The sequence below is a fragment of the Macrotis lagotis genome, chromosome X, assembly GCF_037893015.1.
Source record: "Macrotis lagotis isolate mMagLag1 chromosome X, bilby.v1.9.chrom.fasta, whole genome shotgun sequence".
In the NCBI taxonomy this organism is placed as follows: Eukaryota; Metazoa; Chordata; class Mammalia; order Peramelemorphia; family Peramelidae; genus Macrotis; species Macrotis lagotis.
The window spans coordinates 105,949,007-105,965,329 of record NC_133666.1 but is presented as its reverse complement, the minus strand read 5'-3'; the positions used below and the strand labels follow the sequence as shown (position 1 = coordinate 105,965,329).

The 16,323-nt window shown below is 38.9% G+C and overlaps 1 protein-coding gene across 1 annotated transcript in view; it reads left to right on the top strand.

Annotated features, from left to right (window-relative positions):
- The first annotated feature begins 402 nt into the window (after positions 1–402).
- The window catches only part of GDA (guanine deaminase), a 96,219-nt gene continuing 80,298 nt past the window's right edge, over positions 403–16,323 (top strand). Inside the window, exon 1 of the mRNA XM_074201593.1 lies at positions 403–578. Within this exon, the coding sequence (XP_074057694.1) occupies positions 471–578 (108 nt within the window). The 5' untranslated portion in view covers positions 403–470. The remainder of the gene's footprint in view (positions 579–16,323) is intronic.

Sequence of the window (16,323 nt, the reverse complement as noted above, 5' to 3'; positions counted from 1 at the left end):
CAGAGAGAGAGAGACTGACAGAGAGAGAAAGAGGGGAGAGACTGACAGAGAGACAGAGAGAGAGAGAGAGAGAGAGAGAGAGAGAGAGGCTTACAGACAGAAGGAGAGAGACTGTGTGTGTGTGTGTGTGTGTGTGTGTGTGTGTGTGTGTGTGTGTGTGTGTGTGTGTGTGTGTGTGGTAGGCGGGCGGGGGGTGGGGCGCGGAAATCCTTAGAGCTTGGAAGGAAGCCTATTGGAATCGAGGATCTCTGGGCGAGGCCTCCAAGGGGCAGGCCGTTCCACAGACTTGCGAGAAAAACACGGGTGCAAGAAAAAACCCGTGTTGCTCCTGCGGCGTCTCGCCCACTCAGCCCCTGGGCTCTGACCGCGACGCCGGCAGTCTCTGCGCTCCGGACGCGAGCCGTGCCAGCACTGTCCCGCCGGGCTCCCTCCGCTTCCCAGCCTGCGCCGCCGGCTCCTGCGCTGCCCACATGACGCCCCTGGCACACGTCTTCAAGGGGACTTTCGTCCATTCTACCTGGACCTGTCCCATGGAGGTGCTGCACGACCACATCCTCGGCGTGAACGAGGCTGGCAAAGTAAGGGTCTGGCCCGGGGGCCGGGAGAAGGCGAGCTGGGACAGGCAGATCCCCAGGAGGGGGTGGGGGACGGGGGTCGAGGACTGGGACCTCGCTCCTGGTTGGCGGCCGGCTGGAGGAGCTGGAGAGAGGTGAGCGCGGCAGCAGGGGTGAAGTTGCCGAGAGCTGCCTCTGCGCCGCAGCTGGCGCTCCGCGCGCATCGCCCGGGCTCAGGCGGAGCCTCGGGCCGCTTGGGCTCGGGAAGGAAAGCTGCCTTTCCAGCTGGGTCTGAGAGCGGCCACCTTCCCCCGGCTGCGTCCTCCGAGCGAGAAGACAGGTAGCGGTGGCGGGAGCGGGAAGAAAACCTGGGACCTAACCTTGGCAGAAGAAGAAATGTGTGAACCTGGGGGGCGGGGGGCGAATTGCTCCAATGACCGATTATTTCTGTTTCCAGCTCTGATTGCTTCTTGCTTTCTGTGAACTGTAAACAACTTACAATATTAAGAAAAAGAAGAAAAAAGTGGGAGGCGGGGGAATTCCAGGAAAGAAATTATTTTATAACAATAACTGCTTCCCACTGCACTTCCACTTTAAGGCTCAAAATGTCTTCGTATTTGTTTTGAAGTTGCCTTTAAAAAAAACAACAACCGGTGCATGCGTTACACTGCGATATAGAGCGGGGATAGGATATTAAATGTTATAGCCTCACACAGGGTTGACAGGCAAAGACTTCCCTCTTGCCGCAGAGAATGGAGATGAATCTGGGAATATCCTAAAATCATTCCTTATCTCCACTGTGGTAAGCAGAAAGAGAGCTACACCACCTTGATGACTGATAAAATCCAAGAAACTATTTTTATCTAAAAAATACTAACAAGGGTATTTTCCATTTTGAACCTTGCCTCTGAAATCTAATGATTGGCCAAAATATTCATCTCTTTAGGTGATTTTTTAAAATCTCATGCCTGTAGCTTTCTAGATTTGCTATTGTGTTACCTAGGTGATGGAGCACAAATTCCAGAAACTTGAAGATAAAAGGCATTTCCCCTGGAATGGTTGGTTGCTTTAGGGAGTTGGGGGTGGGGGTGGGGTACCAAGTTTATGATACTGGATCCATGATCTTTGACCCCAGAATCATCTGGATTGGTGTAGAAAAAGACATTTTTTGGGTACCCTAGTACAGTGCGTTTGCATATCCTGGGTACTCTTCCTCTTCCTTTTTTGAATTAATGATAGAATTGAATTAACCCCTGAAACTATGCATGCTATTGTTAATTAGACTGGAATTAGAATTGACCTGAAGCTCTCAGGGAAGTTTTGACTCTGTCAGTTTAAAAAGAGGTAGCTGAAAAAAATGTAAGAGGAAGATTTAGGTTGAAAATCCCTTCTTTGATATTTGGTCACTTGTCTGACCTTGGGCAAGTCACTAAAAGTCTCTGGAACTAAGGGCAGCTAGGTGGCTCAGCAGATAGAGCACCTGGCCCTGGAGTCAGGAGGACTTGAGTTCAAATCCAGCCACAGACAATAATTGCCTAGCTGTGTGAACTTGGGCAAGTCACTCTTAACCCAATTGCCTTAAATAAATTTTTTTAAAAATCCTCTGGGTCTTATTTTCTGAAAAATTAGAATGATAATACTACTTTATCCTCCTTACCTAGGGACAACTAGGTGGCACTGTGGATAGGGCACTGAATAGAGCACTGGCCTTGGAGTCAAGAGGATGGGAGTTCCAATCCAGCCTCAGACACTTGAAATATACTAGCTTACTACCTTGGAAAAGGTAACCCTGATTGCCTCATATCCAGGACCCTCTCTTGTCATTCTGATTCATATCTGGCCACTAGACTCAGATGGCCCTGGAGGAGAAAGTTAGGTAGGTGACTTAGCACAGAAGCCCCTAGCTCAAATTCAATTTGTGTGCTTGTCATGGCATTACCTCCCTGATGTTATGATCTTTTTTGAGAATGAAGGCCAAACCTCATCTTATTTTTAAGTTCCACAGTCTAGATAGATGTGAATGGTTATTGTAAAAGTGTTTATTTACCGAATCAGAAGCAGCATGTTGCTGAATTGGAAACCAAAGGAGCTGGTTTCAAAGCTACCTTGACTTGGACCTCAGTTTCTTCATTTGTAAAAGAGTGAATTCTCTGGAGGTCTCTTCCAGCTCTAGAGTTCTAGAGCCATCAAAACTAGCTGTTTAGCTCTTCTGTTTAGTTCTTTTCTCCCCCCCCCCCCAGCATTTGGTTAAATATAGGGCAGGCTTAGGATAATGAGGATAGAGAAGAGATATTTAATCATACATGGGGGGAAAAGTTGCCTTTTTTCTAGGTTCTTCAAAAGACTTTAAAGATAGACTTGACTAGCAATGCAAGTAATTACTTGTTAAAATTCAAAACAATATTTAGATAGTGCTTAACAGCTTACAATGTTATATCAAGCTAAGTAATAATTGAATGAATAAAGGAATGAATTGGACAGTTTGGTACATAAAAATAGTTGATCAGTGGATCAAATGTTTAGTAAGATTCTGTTAAATTCAAGGCACAGCTCCTGTTGCTAAGGAATTTCTGAACAGTGTTTAATGCATTATATATCTTGAGTATTTTTCCTCAGTTTTAAATTGCTGGATGCCTTTGCTTCTGTAGGATTGCTATGATGAATCATTTATTAATTTTTTAAATGCACAGGATTCTGGGGATTAGAAAATGTCTTCCCAAGTGAAACATGAATACTCTGAATCACATCATCTGTTAATTCTTTAATGATCCCTAGAAGGTGTGTAAGTATCACTGAATAGTTGCTAGGTTTGTGAGTTGATTGTGAGCTCAGTTTCCTTTAAAGTCAGAAAGTAATAGGTACCTGGAGCAAAAGAACTGTCATATATATCTTTATTCTCCCCTCTTCTCTTCAATTTTAGGCTAAGTAGAAAGAGTTTTATGACCCTCCCTTCCACCCTGGTCATACAAAAACAGAGCAAAAGTATCTCTGCTCTGCATGGAGCCCAAAGAGAGATTCACCATAGTAATTAAAGGTCACTCACAGTGAATTAATTAGAAGACTATTTCAAAGCAGTAAAAACTAATTTTTTAAAAATCTTACATTTCATACTTGTATCCTACATATTTTACTAAACCAGAGACAGATTTTATAACTGTCAGGTATGTGTGTATTGAAGGCTTCTAGAATAAGATATAAATTATGTATGTGTGTATATATGTGTACGCACACATATACTTCTATGTGTATATAATATTTGTGTATGACACCTATTGAGTATATAATATAGATCCTGCATATGTATATGATATGTATTTCTATCATATACATGTATATGATATAGCAGCTGAGGAACCATGAGCAAAGTATCTTGCTTATAGTAAGTGCGTAAATAGTAGAACAACTAGGTGTTGAAGTGATTAAAATGCTAGACCTGGAGTCAGGAAGACTCATATTCCTCAGATACTTCCTATGTGACCCTGGGAAAGTCTCTTAATCCCCTTTACTTCATTTTCTCATTTGTAAAATGAGCTGGAAAAGGAAATGGCAAACTCCTCTAATATCTTTGCCAAGAACGAAACAACTAAAATAGTGCTCAGTAGATTGTAAGCTTATAATAAATTTAAAGATGGAAGATATCTCAAAGGCCTAATTTTATCCCTACATTTTCATAAAAAGAAACAGGCCTAAAGGAGGATAAGTAACTTATCCAAGGTCCCATAGGTAGTCAGTTTGAGAGCTGGAACAACTGGAACTGGAACCAAGGCCCTTTGACTCCAGATCCAGTGCATTCAATGTATGTTTAGTGATTGGTTGGTTGGAGCAAATTCAATTGGATGGGTAGGGTCATATGGACAGTTCTGCTTGTGGTTGAAGTAAACTGAAGACAGGTAAAAGGAATTAAGCATGTTGAGACTAGTGAAGAATTGGAAGACTGTTTAGAGGGAGCAAGGATTGTGAACTCAGAGGACAGAGCTCAAATCTTATTCTCAGCAATCAACAAGTATTAAGCATCTGCTGTGTGCCAAGGACTTTAAAAATACTATCTCATTTGATCCTCACAACAATCCTGGGAAGTAGGTACTGTTACCTCTATTTTATAGATGAAGGTATTATGGTAGAGTTTAAGTGACTTGCCCAGGGTTTCACAACAAGTAAGTGTCTCAGACCAGAGCTAAACTCAGAGACAGACTACCTCCTGGTGCCCTTTTCAGGGAGCCATCTAGCTGCCTAGGTGAGGGAAACAATAATTGTATGTGTGTGTGTATACACAGAATAAATATATGACAAGAATACAAATAAGTGCAAAGAAATTATGTAGATGGTGCTTGAAAAAGATCAGAAATAGCTTCATGTAAAAAATGGTGCTTGAGCTGAATCTTGACATCTTTGAGACAGGGGAGAGGCAAGAGTTCAAATCAGTGTATAGTGAGATTGGAAAGATAAATTGGGGCCAAGTCATGGAGGTCTTGAGAGGCTAATTTTTAATTTATGCCTTAGAGACAGTGGAGATCCCCTAGTATTTTAATAAGGAGGAATAAGATGGTAAATTTTGTACTTAAAGAAAATAACTTTGACAATAGTATGGAGGATGGTCTGAAGTAGAGACAAACTTAATGTAGGGAGACCAATTAGACTGTTGCAGAAATCTGGGTGAGAGCAGATGAGGGTTGTAGCAGTGTGGGTAGAGAGAAGGGGTTGAAAGAGAGTAATATTGTAGATGCAAAGAATGAAGCCAGCAGATATAGACATCTTTTCCTAGGAGTCTGACTGAGAAAGAGAAGAGTTAGTTTGAGGTCATGGTAGGACCTAATGAAGATTTAATAAGAATGGAAACCCCGACTTGCTTAGGTTTCAAGAGACTAGTAGATAGGGAGAGGTTAAAAGCTGGAGAGAGAAGGTGTGACCTGGGTTGCAATCTGCTGGAGAAGACTTGGGGTAGGGATGGGTAATAAGATCAATGACATTTATAGAGAAGGGTCTTTTCATAGATACTGGAAGACTGGAGAAGAAATTAGGTAATTGATGTCAAGAAGAGAAGAGAAAATTCACGTTGAATGACCTTTTCTCAGTAAAGATGTGAGATTCTTTTTTGAGAGGGATAAGGAAGGGAAAGTATGGAAGGTTTTATGGGGGTTAAAATAAGGAACTCAACTAAAGATAAAAGGATTTCCTTGTTGCCACAAGGGTCCAGTTGATATTGGGTAAGGTCTATTTATGCTATATCCAAGAACCTTATACAGACAAATAGCTTTGAAAAACTTAAAAACTCCATGTAATGCCATGACCAAGCCTGAGACACTTGTTGAAATACACTTTCTATCTCCTGACAGACAGAAATGATAGACTCAAGATCCAGAATGAGGCATGTTTTCTGATCATGGATACTATGAGAATTTGTTTTGTTTAGCTGTATATATTTTTATGGGGGGGTTGTTTTTCTTTGTTCCCCCCAAAGGGGGGAAAGTCAGAAGAAGAAAAAATAAAAATAACTCAAATTTAAAAATTAGTCACCAGTCAACATGTTTATGATTCCTTAGTGCTGATTACTATCTAAGTGAAGTTGGGCAGGTTACTGAACTGGTCTGGACCAAAGTTTTTCTTCATATAAAAAATGAGTGACAGTGGTAGGTCAAAGGTCTAAAAGTGGCATTAGGAAGCCATTAGGGATTGGCAAAAGGGAAAATATATCACCTCCTAGTCATGTAGGAAGGAGGGAAGAAAAAGAGAAGTTTTGGAGGTAGTGCTAAAAGGTAGTTGTTTGTCCTTCATTCTCAAAGAAAACCTTGACATTAGGGAAGTGATACCATGTCATGCAAATGAATTGGATTTAAGTGAGGGAGAGCTATGCAAAGTCACCAACCTCACTTTTTTTGGAGCTATATGGGTCCTGTGGAAAGATATAGACCAGGACAAGTGGAGGTAGCCTGGATGCAGGCAACTGCATTGCCTTTTTAAGCTAAGGTCTTTTAACAGTTCTCAGAATGATTGGGGTACACATCCTTTCAGTGATTTAAACTAGGTAAGAAAGAAATGAAGCATAGAATTTTCTCTTTTGTCTGATCACAAAAAAAAAAATCTATTTAGGAGCAGAAAGACCCTCAGGACTTCTCTGCAAAACTGAAACAATTGCTATTTACCTTCACTCTGAACCAATCAGGGCCTAAGTAAGGACCAAGTGGAACTTGACCACTGTTGGCCAATTGTTGAGAGCCAGACTGGTTTGGATTCTTAAGAAATCTAGCCAGTAATCCTCAAGTTACCTCATTAGGTTTCTACGTTGCAAATTTACATTCATTTGGGCTAAGCACGTGCAGGTGAGTATTCATATGATAATCCATGTGGACCAAGGGAAGGGAGAAAGGAAGGAATAGAGGGGGGGGGGAGGGAAAGGAGAAAAGGAAGCAAGTAAGAAAGGAAAAAAGAAAGTAAAAGAAAGGAGGAAAGAAAAGACAAAAGAAAGAAAGAGAAAGAAGGAAGGAAAAGAAAGAAAAGAAAAGAAATCAGCCTCACTTTCTCCTCCTGCATAGTCTGGCAAGATATAGATCAGGATGATTCCCACTGCATAAAAGGTAGTGCTTAGCTAAATTTGAGTAAGATGAGCATTCTTCTAGGGCTAGAAGGGACCCCTGATACTTTCTAATCCTACCTAAGTGACTTGTTCAAAGTATCAAAGCTAGATGTTAGAGATGGAATTTGATTTTGTTAACAGTAGATGATAAGGGGCAGCCAGGTGGCAGTGGACAGAGCACCAGCCCTGGAGTCAGGAGTTCCTGAGTTCAAATTTGACCTCAGACACTTAATAATTGCCTAGCTGTGTGACCTTGGGCAAGTCACTTAATTCCATTGCCTTAAATAAAGTTTTTAAAAAAACAATAGATATTGCAAAGGACATAGTGAAAAGGAAAGAGCTAGAAGGATAGAGATGAGGGAGAACTGAAAATGAGAGGAAGGGGAGAGGAAGCAAGGGAAAGGTATTTTTCCACCTATACAAAAAGTGGGCAGGAATTCCTAACTATGGGGAGTAACAAATTGATGTTGTTCACTTGTTTCATTTGTGTCCAGCTCATCATATCCTTATTTGGAGTTTTCTTAGTAAAGATGCTGGAGTAGTTTGCAGTTTCCTTCTCCAGCTCATTTTAAAGATGAGGAAACTGAGGCAAACAGGGTGAAGTGACTTGTCCAGGGTCACACAGCCAGTGTCTGAGGCCAGATTTGAATTTAGGAGGCCGACTGAATCTTCCTGACTCTAGGCCTTGCACTCTATCCACTGTACCATCTAGCTGCCCAAGGATCAGGCACAGAGAAGCTAAATCAAATCTAAAGTCTTAAGTAACCTTAAACAAATAAACAAGCAAAATACCATTAGAGTAGTATGAGTATAGCTGCAGATCCTGACTCTGAAGTAGAACCTCTCACAATTGGTCAGTAGTCAAGTAAGTATTTATGAGGAGTCTACTAATGCCAGACCCTAATGATGGGGGGTACATATAAGAAAAAGAATGCCTGCCTGCTAGGTGCTCACAGTATAATAGGTGAAGACAGTGCATAAAAGGAAACTGGAAAGGAGAAGGTAAATGAGTTTAACTGAAGTCTGAACCCTCCTTAAAGAAAGGCTTTGGGAGTTTTTGACTCTATCCTCCAGCCTTCCAAATCAGAAAATATTGAGGTATTTCATATCAAAACTGCATCAATCTCCAAGATGATGGGATTTCAGGTAATGGGTTGAGGCACGATATTCCTGGAACACAAACAAGCAGAACAACTGAAGGTAAATGAATGGTTTCAGTGATTAGAATAAGGGAGAGGAGTAGACATGGGAAACATGTCAGCTTGTAATAGTCATTGACGATTTTTTGAGACCTTACTTTGGGCAGGGAATTGTGTTAAAGATTAAGGGAGAGCCGAGCTTACTCTGGAAGAAATGGCTATGGTAAAAGCAAGTCACTTTCACATATTCTAGGCTAATTTCTTCCATTAAAAGGATGATAGTTGGCACAAGCTTCCTTTGCCAGTGATCCTATACTTATCCCAATGATTGGGTAACTTGAGGGCAGTCCAGTCAGGTGAAAAGACAGTCCTGGGAAAGGGGTTTGGCAACCATGGGACCCTGGGAATTTCAGTCCAAGGCTAGGTGAGCAAGTAAGGCCAATCAGATAGATGGTCCTTTGCAGAAGGATGGAGGAAAACACGTAGTCCTTGAATGTTGTCACTTGAGGCCAAGCCCTGGTCATCCAATTGTGCTTTTTGTTTTTTGTTTTTAGGTTTTTGCAAGGCAAATGGAGTTAAGTGGCTTGCCTGAGGCCACACAGCTAGGTAATTATTAAGTGGCTGAGACCAGATTTGAACCCAGGTACTCCTGACTCCAGGGCTGGTGCTCTATCCACTGCACCACCTAGCCACCCCTATACCACCTAGCCACCCCCCCCAATTGTGCTTTAAAGCTCAAAAAGGTCAGAAATCTCTTTAAGTGCATTCATTAAAAATTAAGGGGAGGAAGGGAAAAAGAAGAGACTGTCTTTTCCCCCCTTATCTTACTGAAAGAATTTTGAAACATCATTTCATAACTGTATTTCCTAAAGTAAAAAGTACAGCAAGAGGTCATGATAAGAAATATTTGGGGCAAACCTGTTGAAATCGTAGATATAGCAAGCAGTAAGAATTAGTAGGTTCTGAAAGTTATAGACTAGTAAAAGTGATATCAATTCCCAGTAAAGTTCTAGAGCTGGTTATTAAGTTTGTGAGTTCTTTGAAAGGGAAGGATTAAACATTAGGAATGGGCATAAGTTCAATATGAGGGAAAAAAAGCCATGCTAGAACTCTCATCTCCTTCTTTTCTAAGGTTACTAAGCCTAGTAGATTTGAGAGAATTAAATAAACCCAGGAGATATCTTTGTATTTCAGCAAGAAAACTGACAAAATCTATTATGATATCCTTCCAATACAGAGATGAATTAGATGAATTTGGAACTGGGTAAACAAGAGTCTTTGAAAGTAAAAATTATTTCTTTCTAGTTGTATCCCAAGCACCTAGCATGGTGCTTTTCACATGGTAGGCATTTATTGATTGACTAGCCATATATATACATATATATATATATATATATATATATATATATATATATATATATGTATATGGCATACTACATGTAGATGATACAGTCTGTGGATTTTGCAAATCTGAAATATATAGCTGGTATTTTAGGTACTAGCATCAGGATCCAGAAAGGTTCTGATTTGTGGAGGCCAAATTTAGCAAGATGAAATTTAATAGAGATAAAGATAATGTTGTGCCCTTTGCTTCAACACCAACAAGCAGTTACAAATAAGATGGAGGAAATAATAACAATTCAAGGAGTTTTAGGTAACTGTGAGTTCAGGATGAGTCACTGGGAATTAGGACACAGAAGCCAAAAAAAGCTGATGTAAGCTCAGGATGACTTAGTAGAAAGATAATATTTTGATCTAGGGCAGGGATATTGCCATTCTACTTTGCCCTGGCTAGACCATATTTGAAGTACTGTGTTCAGTTCTGGCTCCCATTTTCATAAAGTGTATGAAAGGCCTTGAATCTGGAGTATTTTCATGAGGATGATTGAAACCATGTCACATGAGAATGAATTAAAGGGCTTCATTGTTAGAAGACTAAGTTAGACTTGTAAAGGGTATTTAAGGATTTGAAGGACTATGTGCAAGAAGAATTAGCCTGATTCTTTGTCGCTCCAGAAGACAGAGCTAAGGAGAGTCAATTGTACAATTTTTAGACAGGCAGATTTCAACTCACTTTAAATAAGAATTTTCTTGCTTTTAGATGGGATGAGAACTTGTGATTTCATTAGTTGAGTGACTCCCGGATAATAAAACAACTTTTAACAAGGTCAGCACTCTCTCTGAAATTTATAGGATATACTCAAATAGAAATGGGGGTCACTAAACCAAGATCCCTGTAAGCTACATATTGAATGAGAAAACCAAATATCAAGAATATCTATGTTTTATTGTATTTTTTAATCTGGTTCAGCCATAATTGGGAGTGTTATTGTTCACATATGATCTTCTTCTGTGTGACACATCTGGCCTGGAGTACTGTGGTATCACCTATGATCACAAAGATAGGATTAAAAATCAGAATTAAGTAAAATTAAATTTTTAAGATTAAAAATTAAAATAATAAAAATCAAAGATAGTATATGTAAGAGGCAGGACTTGAACCCAAATGTTTCTGGCTTTGTGGCTGGCTCTCTGTCTACTACTTCTCTTACTTTTTAAAACTATCCCTTCTCTACCTCTCTTACCTTTCAGAATTGAAGAAATTTTATAGAACAGTAAATTCCCCATTGATGGCCTTGTAATATTCAAGCGGAGGTTAAAGATCTACTTCTCAGAAATGTTGTAAAAGATATATCAGGGCATCTAGCATGCTATGGTCCATGCTTCACAAAGGGTCACAGACGACTGATTGACTGAACAATGAAAGCTCATAATGCTGCAGGATTTGTGTACACCATGTTCCCATGTTCCTCAGGAGGGGGAGGACAGTTCGACTTGATATTTCCTTTCTTCTCTATTGTGAGTTATGCCAGCTGAGTCACTGACTGTCATCATCTACCTTTCTTCCATTCTCTCTGCCTAGGATGGGCACTTTAACACACATTTTTAAAATGCTCCTGTATGTAAGGCATTGGAACTGAGGCTATCAAAGACTAATTCTTCATTGACTCTGCCTTCAAGGCATTTACAATGTATGACAGACAGTTATAGGTGTATATTTAATGTATATATGTATTTACATCATACATTTACATATTATACATTATATAAAAGTCTATATATGCATGTATATATATATATATATATATATATATATAAACCTATAATTATAGGTAATAGTCAGATAAGTATAATATAGACTTAAATGGAGATAAATATAAAATTATTCCCTTAGCTTAAACACCTAGAAACATACAGCTACTGGATGGCAGTTGTAGTGAAGAGAACAGAGAAGAGACCAAAGAGGTCTAGGGGTGTTTGAGAAAGAAGAGAGAGCCCATCTGAGAAATATTGGGTATTGAAACTCTAATTTAAAAATGTGACAATATAATGAATTCTTCAACCTGAAGAGTAGAATTGGGTTGAGCTGACTTTTCTTACCTCTGAAATTGAGTTTAATATTAGCTGGCTAAGATGTTCTTGCCTCTATCTCTAAGCACCAAAACTAGATTTTCTGAAATGTCTATTTGCTAGTCAGGTCAGATTGCCCTTTCAGATTGCTTTTTCCAAAGACTTATAATTGTCCATAAGAGAAATGGAATGAAAAGACATTCAGGCTTTCAGATTGAAAAGAGCTTTTCAATTAATTCTTTGAAACATTGCATCTATCATGATATATAGAGGTGACTGATAAGGTAGCTTGCTAGGTGCCACTTATGTACAAGTTTTATACCTTTTGGGAAACTCTTGGCTATCTCTGCAGAAGTGGCCTTGTTTTCACAATGCAATTCAAGGCTCAGCAGCTTTGAGATGGGTTCATCAATTTGGCACTCCATTCTTGAATCATAGTATGTTAGAATTGCAAAGGATCTTAGAATTTCTAATCAAATACCTTGATTGTTTCAGATGAGAAAACTGAGACTGAGGGAAAGGATTTTCCCCAAGTCATACTAACAAGTTCTTTGAGAAAAGAGATCCATCCTTCCTTCCTACCTAACCTCCATTCTTCTTCCTTCCCTTTTGTCTTCCTTCCCTCCCTCCTTCATTCTTCCCCACCTTGATTTTCTTTGTTTTTTTCTTCTCTATCTTCTCTGTTTCTCTCCTTCCCTCCCCTCCCCCTGCAAAATAATGGATAATTGCATTTTCTTTTTTTTTAATTTTAGAAGGGCTTTATTTATTTTGAGTTTTACAATATTTCCCCAATCTAACTTCCCTCCCCCAACCCCCACAGAAGGCGGTTTGCTAGTCTTTACATCATTCCCATATGGATTGATCTACGTTGAATGTGATGAGAGAGAAATCATATCCTTAAGGAAGAAACATATAGTATGTGATATAGCAGAGTTACTAATAAGATAACATTTTTTTAAATTAAAGGTAATAGTCTTTGATCTTAGTTCAAACTCCACAATTCTTTCTCTGGATACAGATACCATTATCCATCACAGATATCCCACGATTGTGCCTGACTGTTGCCCTGTTGGAATGAGCAAGTCCATTAAGGTTGATCATCACTCCCATGTTGCTGTTAGGGTGTACAGCTTTCTTTTGGTTTTGCTCATCTCATTCAGCATCAGTTCATGCAAATCCCTCCAGGCTTCCCTGAATTCCTATCCCTCCTGGTTTCTAATAGAACAATAGTATTCCATCACATACATATGCCACAGTTGGTTAAGCCATTTCCCAATTGATGGATATTCCCTCAGTTTTTATTTCTTTTCCACCACAAACAGTGCTGCTAGAAGGGGGAATACCAAGACAATATCTCTAGATTTCAGCAAATTATTGAACAACAATATCTCAGAATTGTGTCAAGGGCAAACAGAAAGATTATTTGATATTAGTATATTTAAGTGAATTTATAATTTTGAATGACTGTATATAATAAATAGATGGATAAATGAGTCAATGAAAGAGTATTTATTAAGCACTTTCCATCACTGAAGTGGTGTGCTACAGTACAGAAAAGCACAGTAAAATACAATAAAGAAAGCAAGACAGTGCCTACTTTTAAGGGGTTCACATTCTAATAAGAGAAAACATAGTTTACATATAGTTGATTTTAGGTGTAAGTAATATGGAAAGGCCTCCTGATCTGTAGGTGATTATGCAATTTCTATAATGTTATTTTGACTGATGAAATCATATCCATTTCTAATGTAGAAACATTTGATGGTGTCAAAGTCTGTGATGGTGAAATCTTTCTTTTCCAAAACTAACTTCCTTTTATTATTTCTTTGAATTGTGAGTTTCTTGATGGCCGGAATGTTTTTTAATCTTAATTTATATTCCAATGCTTAGCACTGTCACATAATAGGCCCATAATAAATGTTTATTGGCTGACAGATCTTTAATAGTATAACTCCTGAGGAAATGGACTATAGCACCTGCAGAAATAGCTGCTATATTCTATTACCTCAGGGACTGATTCCTTGGATGATGGTTTCAAGGGCTGGAGAGTCATTAATGGATTTTTGTAAACCTACCAAGGACACTCTAGTAGAACACAAAAGGGTTATCATTTTCTTATTTTTCTTTCTTTTTTTTTTTTTGCAAGGCAAACAGGGTTAAGTGGCTTGCCCAAGGTCACACAGCTAGGTAATTATTAAGTGTCTGAGACCGGATTTGAACCCAGGTACTCCTGACTCCAGGGCCAGTGCTTTATTCACTACGCCACCTAGCTGCCCCAATTTTCTTATTTTTCAATATTTTTATCAATGACTTGAAAGAAGGCAGAAATTCCACAAATATTTATTAAGCATTTACTCTATTTAAGGCATTTTACTGGGTCCCTGGGCACACAAAGATGAAAAGTCATACCATTCCTGACCCCAAGGAGCTTGCCTTAAGGAGATGGTGAGGGAATATAACATGTACTCAGATAAGTATAATAGAAAAAAAGATATTTCTGTAGAAGGTGATGCTTGAGTTGCTAGATCTGTTGAGTCTTATGGTGCCAAGATCACCTGGCCTTTTAGGATCTCAGAGACAAGCTGTTGAGTTCTTGCTCCATATGCATTTTTTCCTTCTATTGCCTTCATTTCCATAGCTCTTGAGATGAGACAATGGGATTGGTTGACCCCAAGATTAGAGCAACAGTTATTTACCCTAGACACACCTCCCTTTCACTTTAAATTCTGACTTTCTGTGTTTAGAAACAATGAAACAGAGTCTAATCCTCACTGACACTGTTCTTAGTGATCATAAGATCCTCAAGGGTGAGGTGCTGAGAAATAAATTCTTCTCCCTTGCTATATATAGCTGGCCAACTCCCTACCCCTGTGTTTCTTCCTCTGTGGTTCAGAGTCTACATCTTCCAAATAAAATAACTTCCCTCTATTACTTTCCCCCCCATCCTGTGCTTATCCTTGTCTACCTTAATGCTACCTCTCTGTGATCTATAACTTCCTCTGTCCCATAACCTCTTATGTCCTCTAATCCTATAGTACCCTCTGGACCACTGTGCCCCTGTTTTTTTTTTCTTTTATAACCCAAGATTTTAGGGCTTCTTGCTTGTCAACCAGTCAAATCACAGACATTATGAACAGTTGTATATTTTTAAAATGCTAAAGTAATTTTCCTAAATGGGGAGCAAGTAAATATAAATTTTAAGCCTAGCAGTATCATGCCAGCAAAAGGCTGAAATGGGGTGTTAGGGTCCAGTCAAACCATTTTTTCCCAGTCAGCATACATTTTACAAAGAAAAGTTTCTCAAATTATGTTTAATAAAAACCAGTCACTACACATATTTTCCAGTCTTTTAGAACCCATTAGCAAAATTTCTAGAAACAATTATACTTATATTCCCAAAGATGACAGTATTATAGCACATGATTCTGAAATGGAGATTCAACACCAGGGAGTCATTTCATTTTTAGTAAGTAGTCCTACTGAAAGACAAGATAGATAAAGAAGATAAGTGATTAAATGTTAAGATTTTAAAAATTCCCAGTCATGACTCCCAGTCATGATCCCCTGTTGACTTTTTAATGTAATATTTAAAAAATGCCTATGAAGTGTTTAATCTGTTCACAAACCTGACAATGCCTACAGTAATCAACTTTCCATTAATTTCTGTTTTATTAAAAAAATAAGCAACTAGTACATGATTTAAGCTCTTTTAAAAAGCATTTACATCTATATAAACATATAAAATATAGATTAGGTTGAGTTCCCTTCTTCTTAAAGTTATATTTCTAGAGTTACTAAAAACTTATAAAAAGTAATTTTAAAAAAATATGCAAGAAAGTGGTAATAGGGTCCTGGTGTAAGATGCTTAATTGGATTAGGTTTCTCTGCAGCTGAATCTGAGACTAGGACTTTGTTTTGTTTTTTAGCTTCTCTGTTTTCTGCATAATCATTTTCTTGGTCAGTCACTTGTATGTGTTTTCTTTTTGTTCCTTTTCTCCCCCTTGTTGTTTCCTCTGTTGTTTCTTAAGTTCAATTTTTGTAGGGACTTGTTTAATTCACCCTCTCCCTGATTTTCTCTTAGACCTCTCCTGACTTTGCCATCTGCAGGATTGACCTTCCTCTTCAGCATGTTGGCTACCTTTGTGGATTGGCTTCCTCCCTTCGGATGAGGGAAGGCATGAGTGTTTTGTGTGTTTGTGTGTGTGTGTGTGTGTGTGTGTGTGTGTGAGAGAGAGAGAGAGAGGCACAGGTGGGAGGGCAAGCATACATACAAGTTCCAGGGGAAAAAGAGCCCATGGTTTCTTTGCACTACATTTACAATGGCTAATTACACTAAAGGAAAAAAAAATATGTTTAACATGATGACCCACATTCAAGTCAGCAAATATTTATTAAACACTTGTTAGATTTTTGTCTCTGCTAAACACTTGGGAATGTCACAAAATTTTGAGATAAGAGCTTGTCTTCTTGAAGCTTAGGATAAATGAACAAAGCTAACTGTAATACATAATAATATATGGTAACTATATCAGAGAAGAATAAAATAAAGTGACAGGTTTTAACAAAAATAGATTCTGTCTAATAAGGGGGATAGAGGATGTCATGAAAGGTGTAGCATTTGAATTGTTTGTCCTTCATTCTTGAAGAG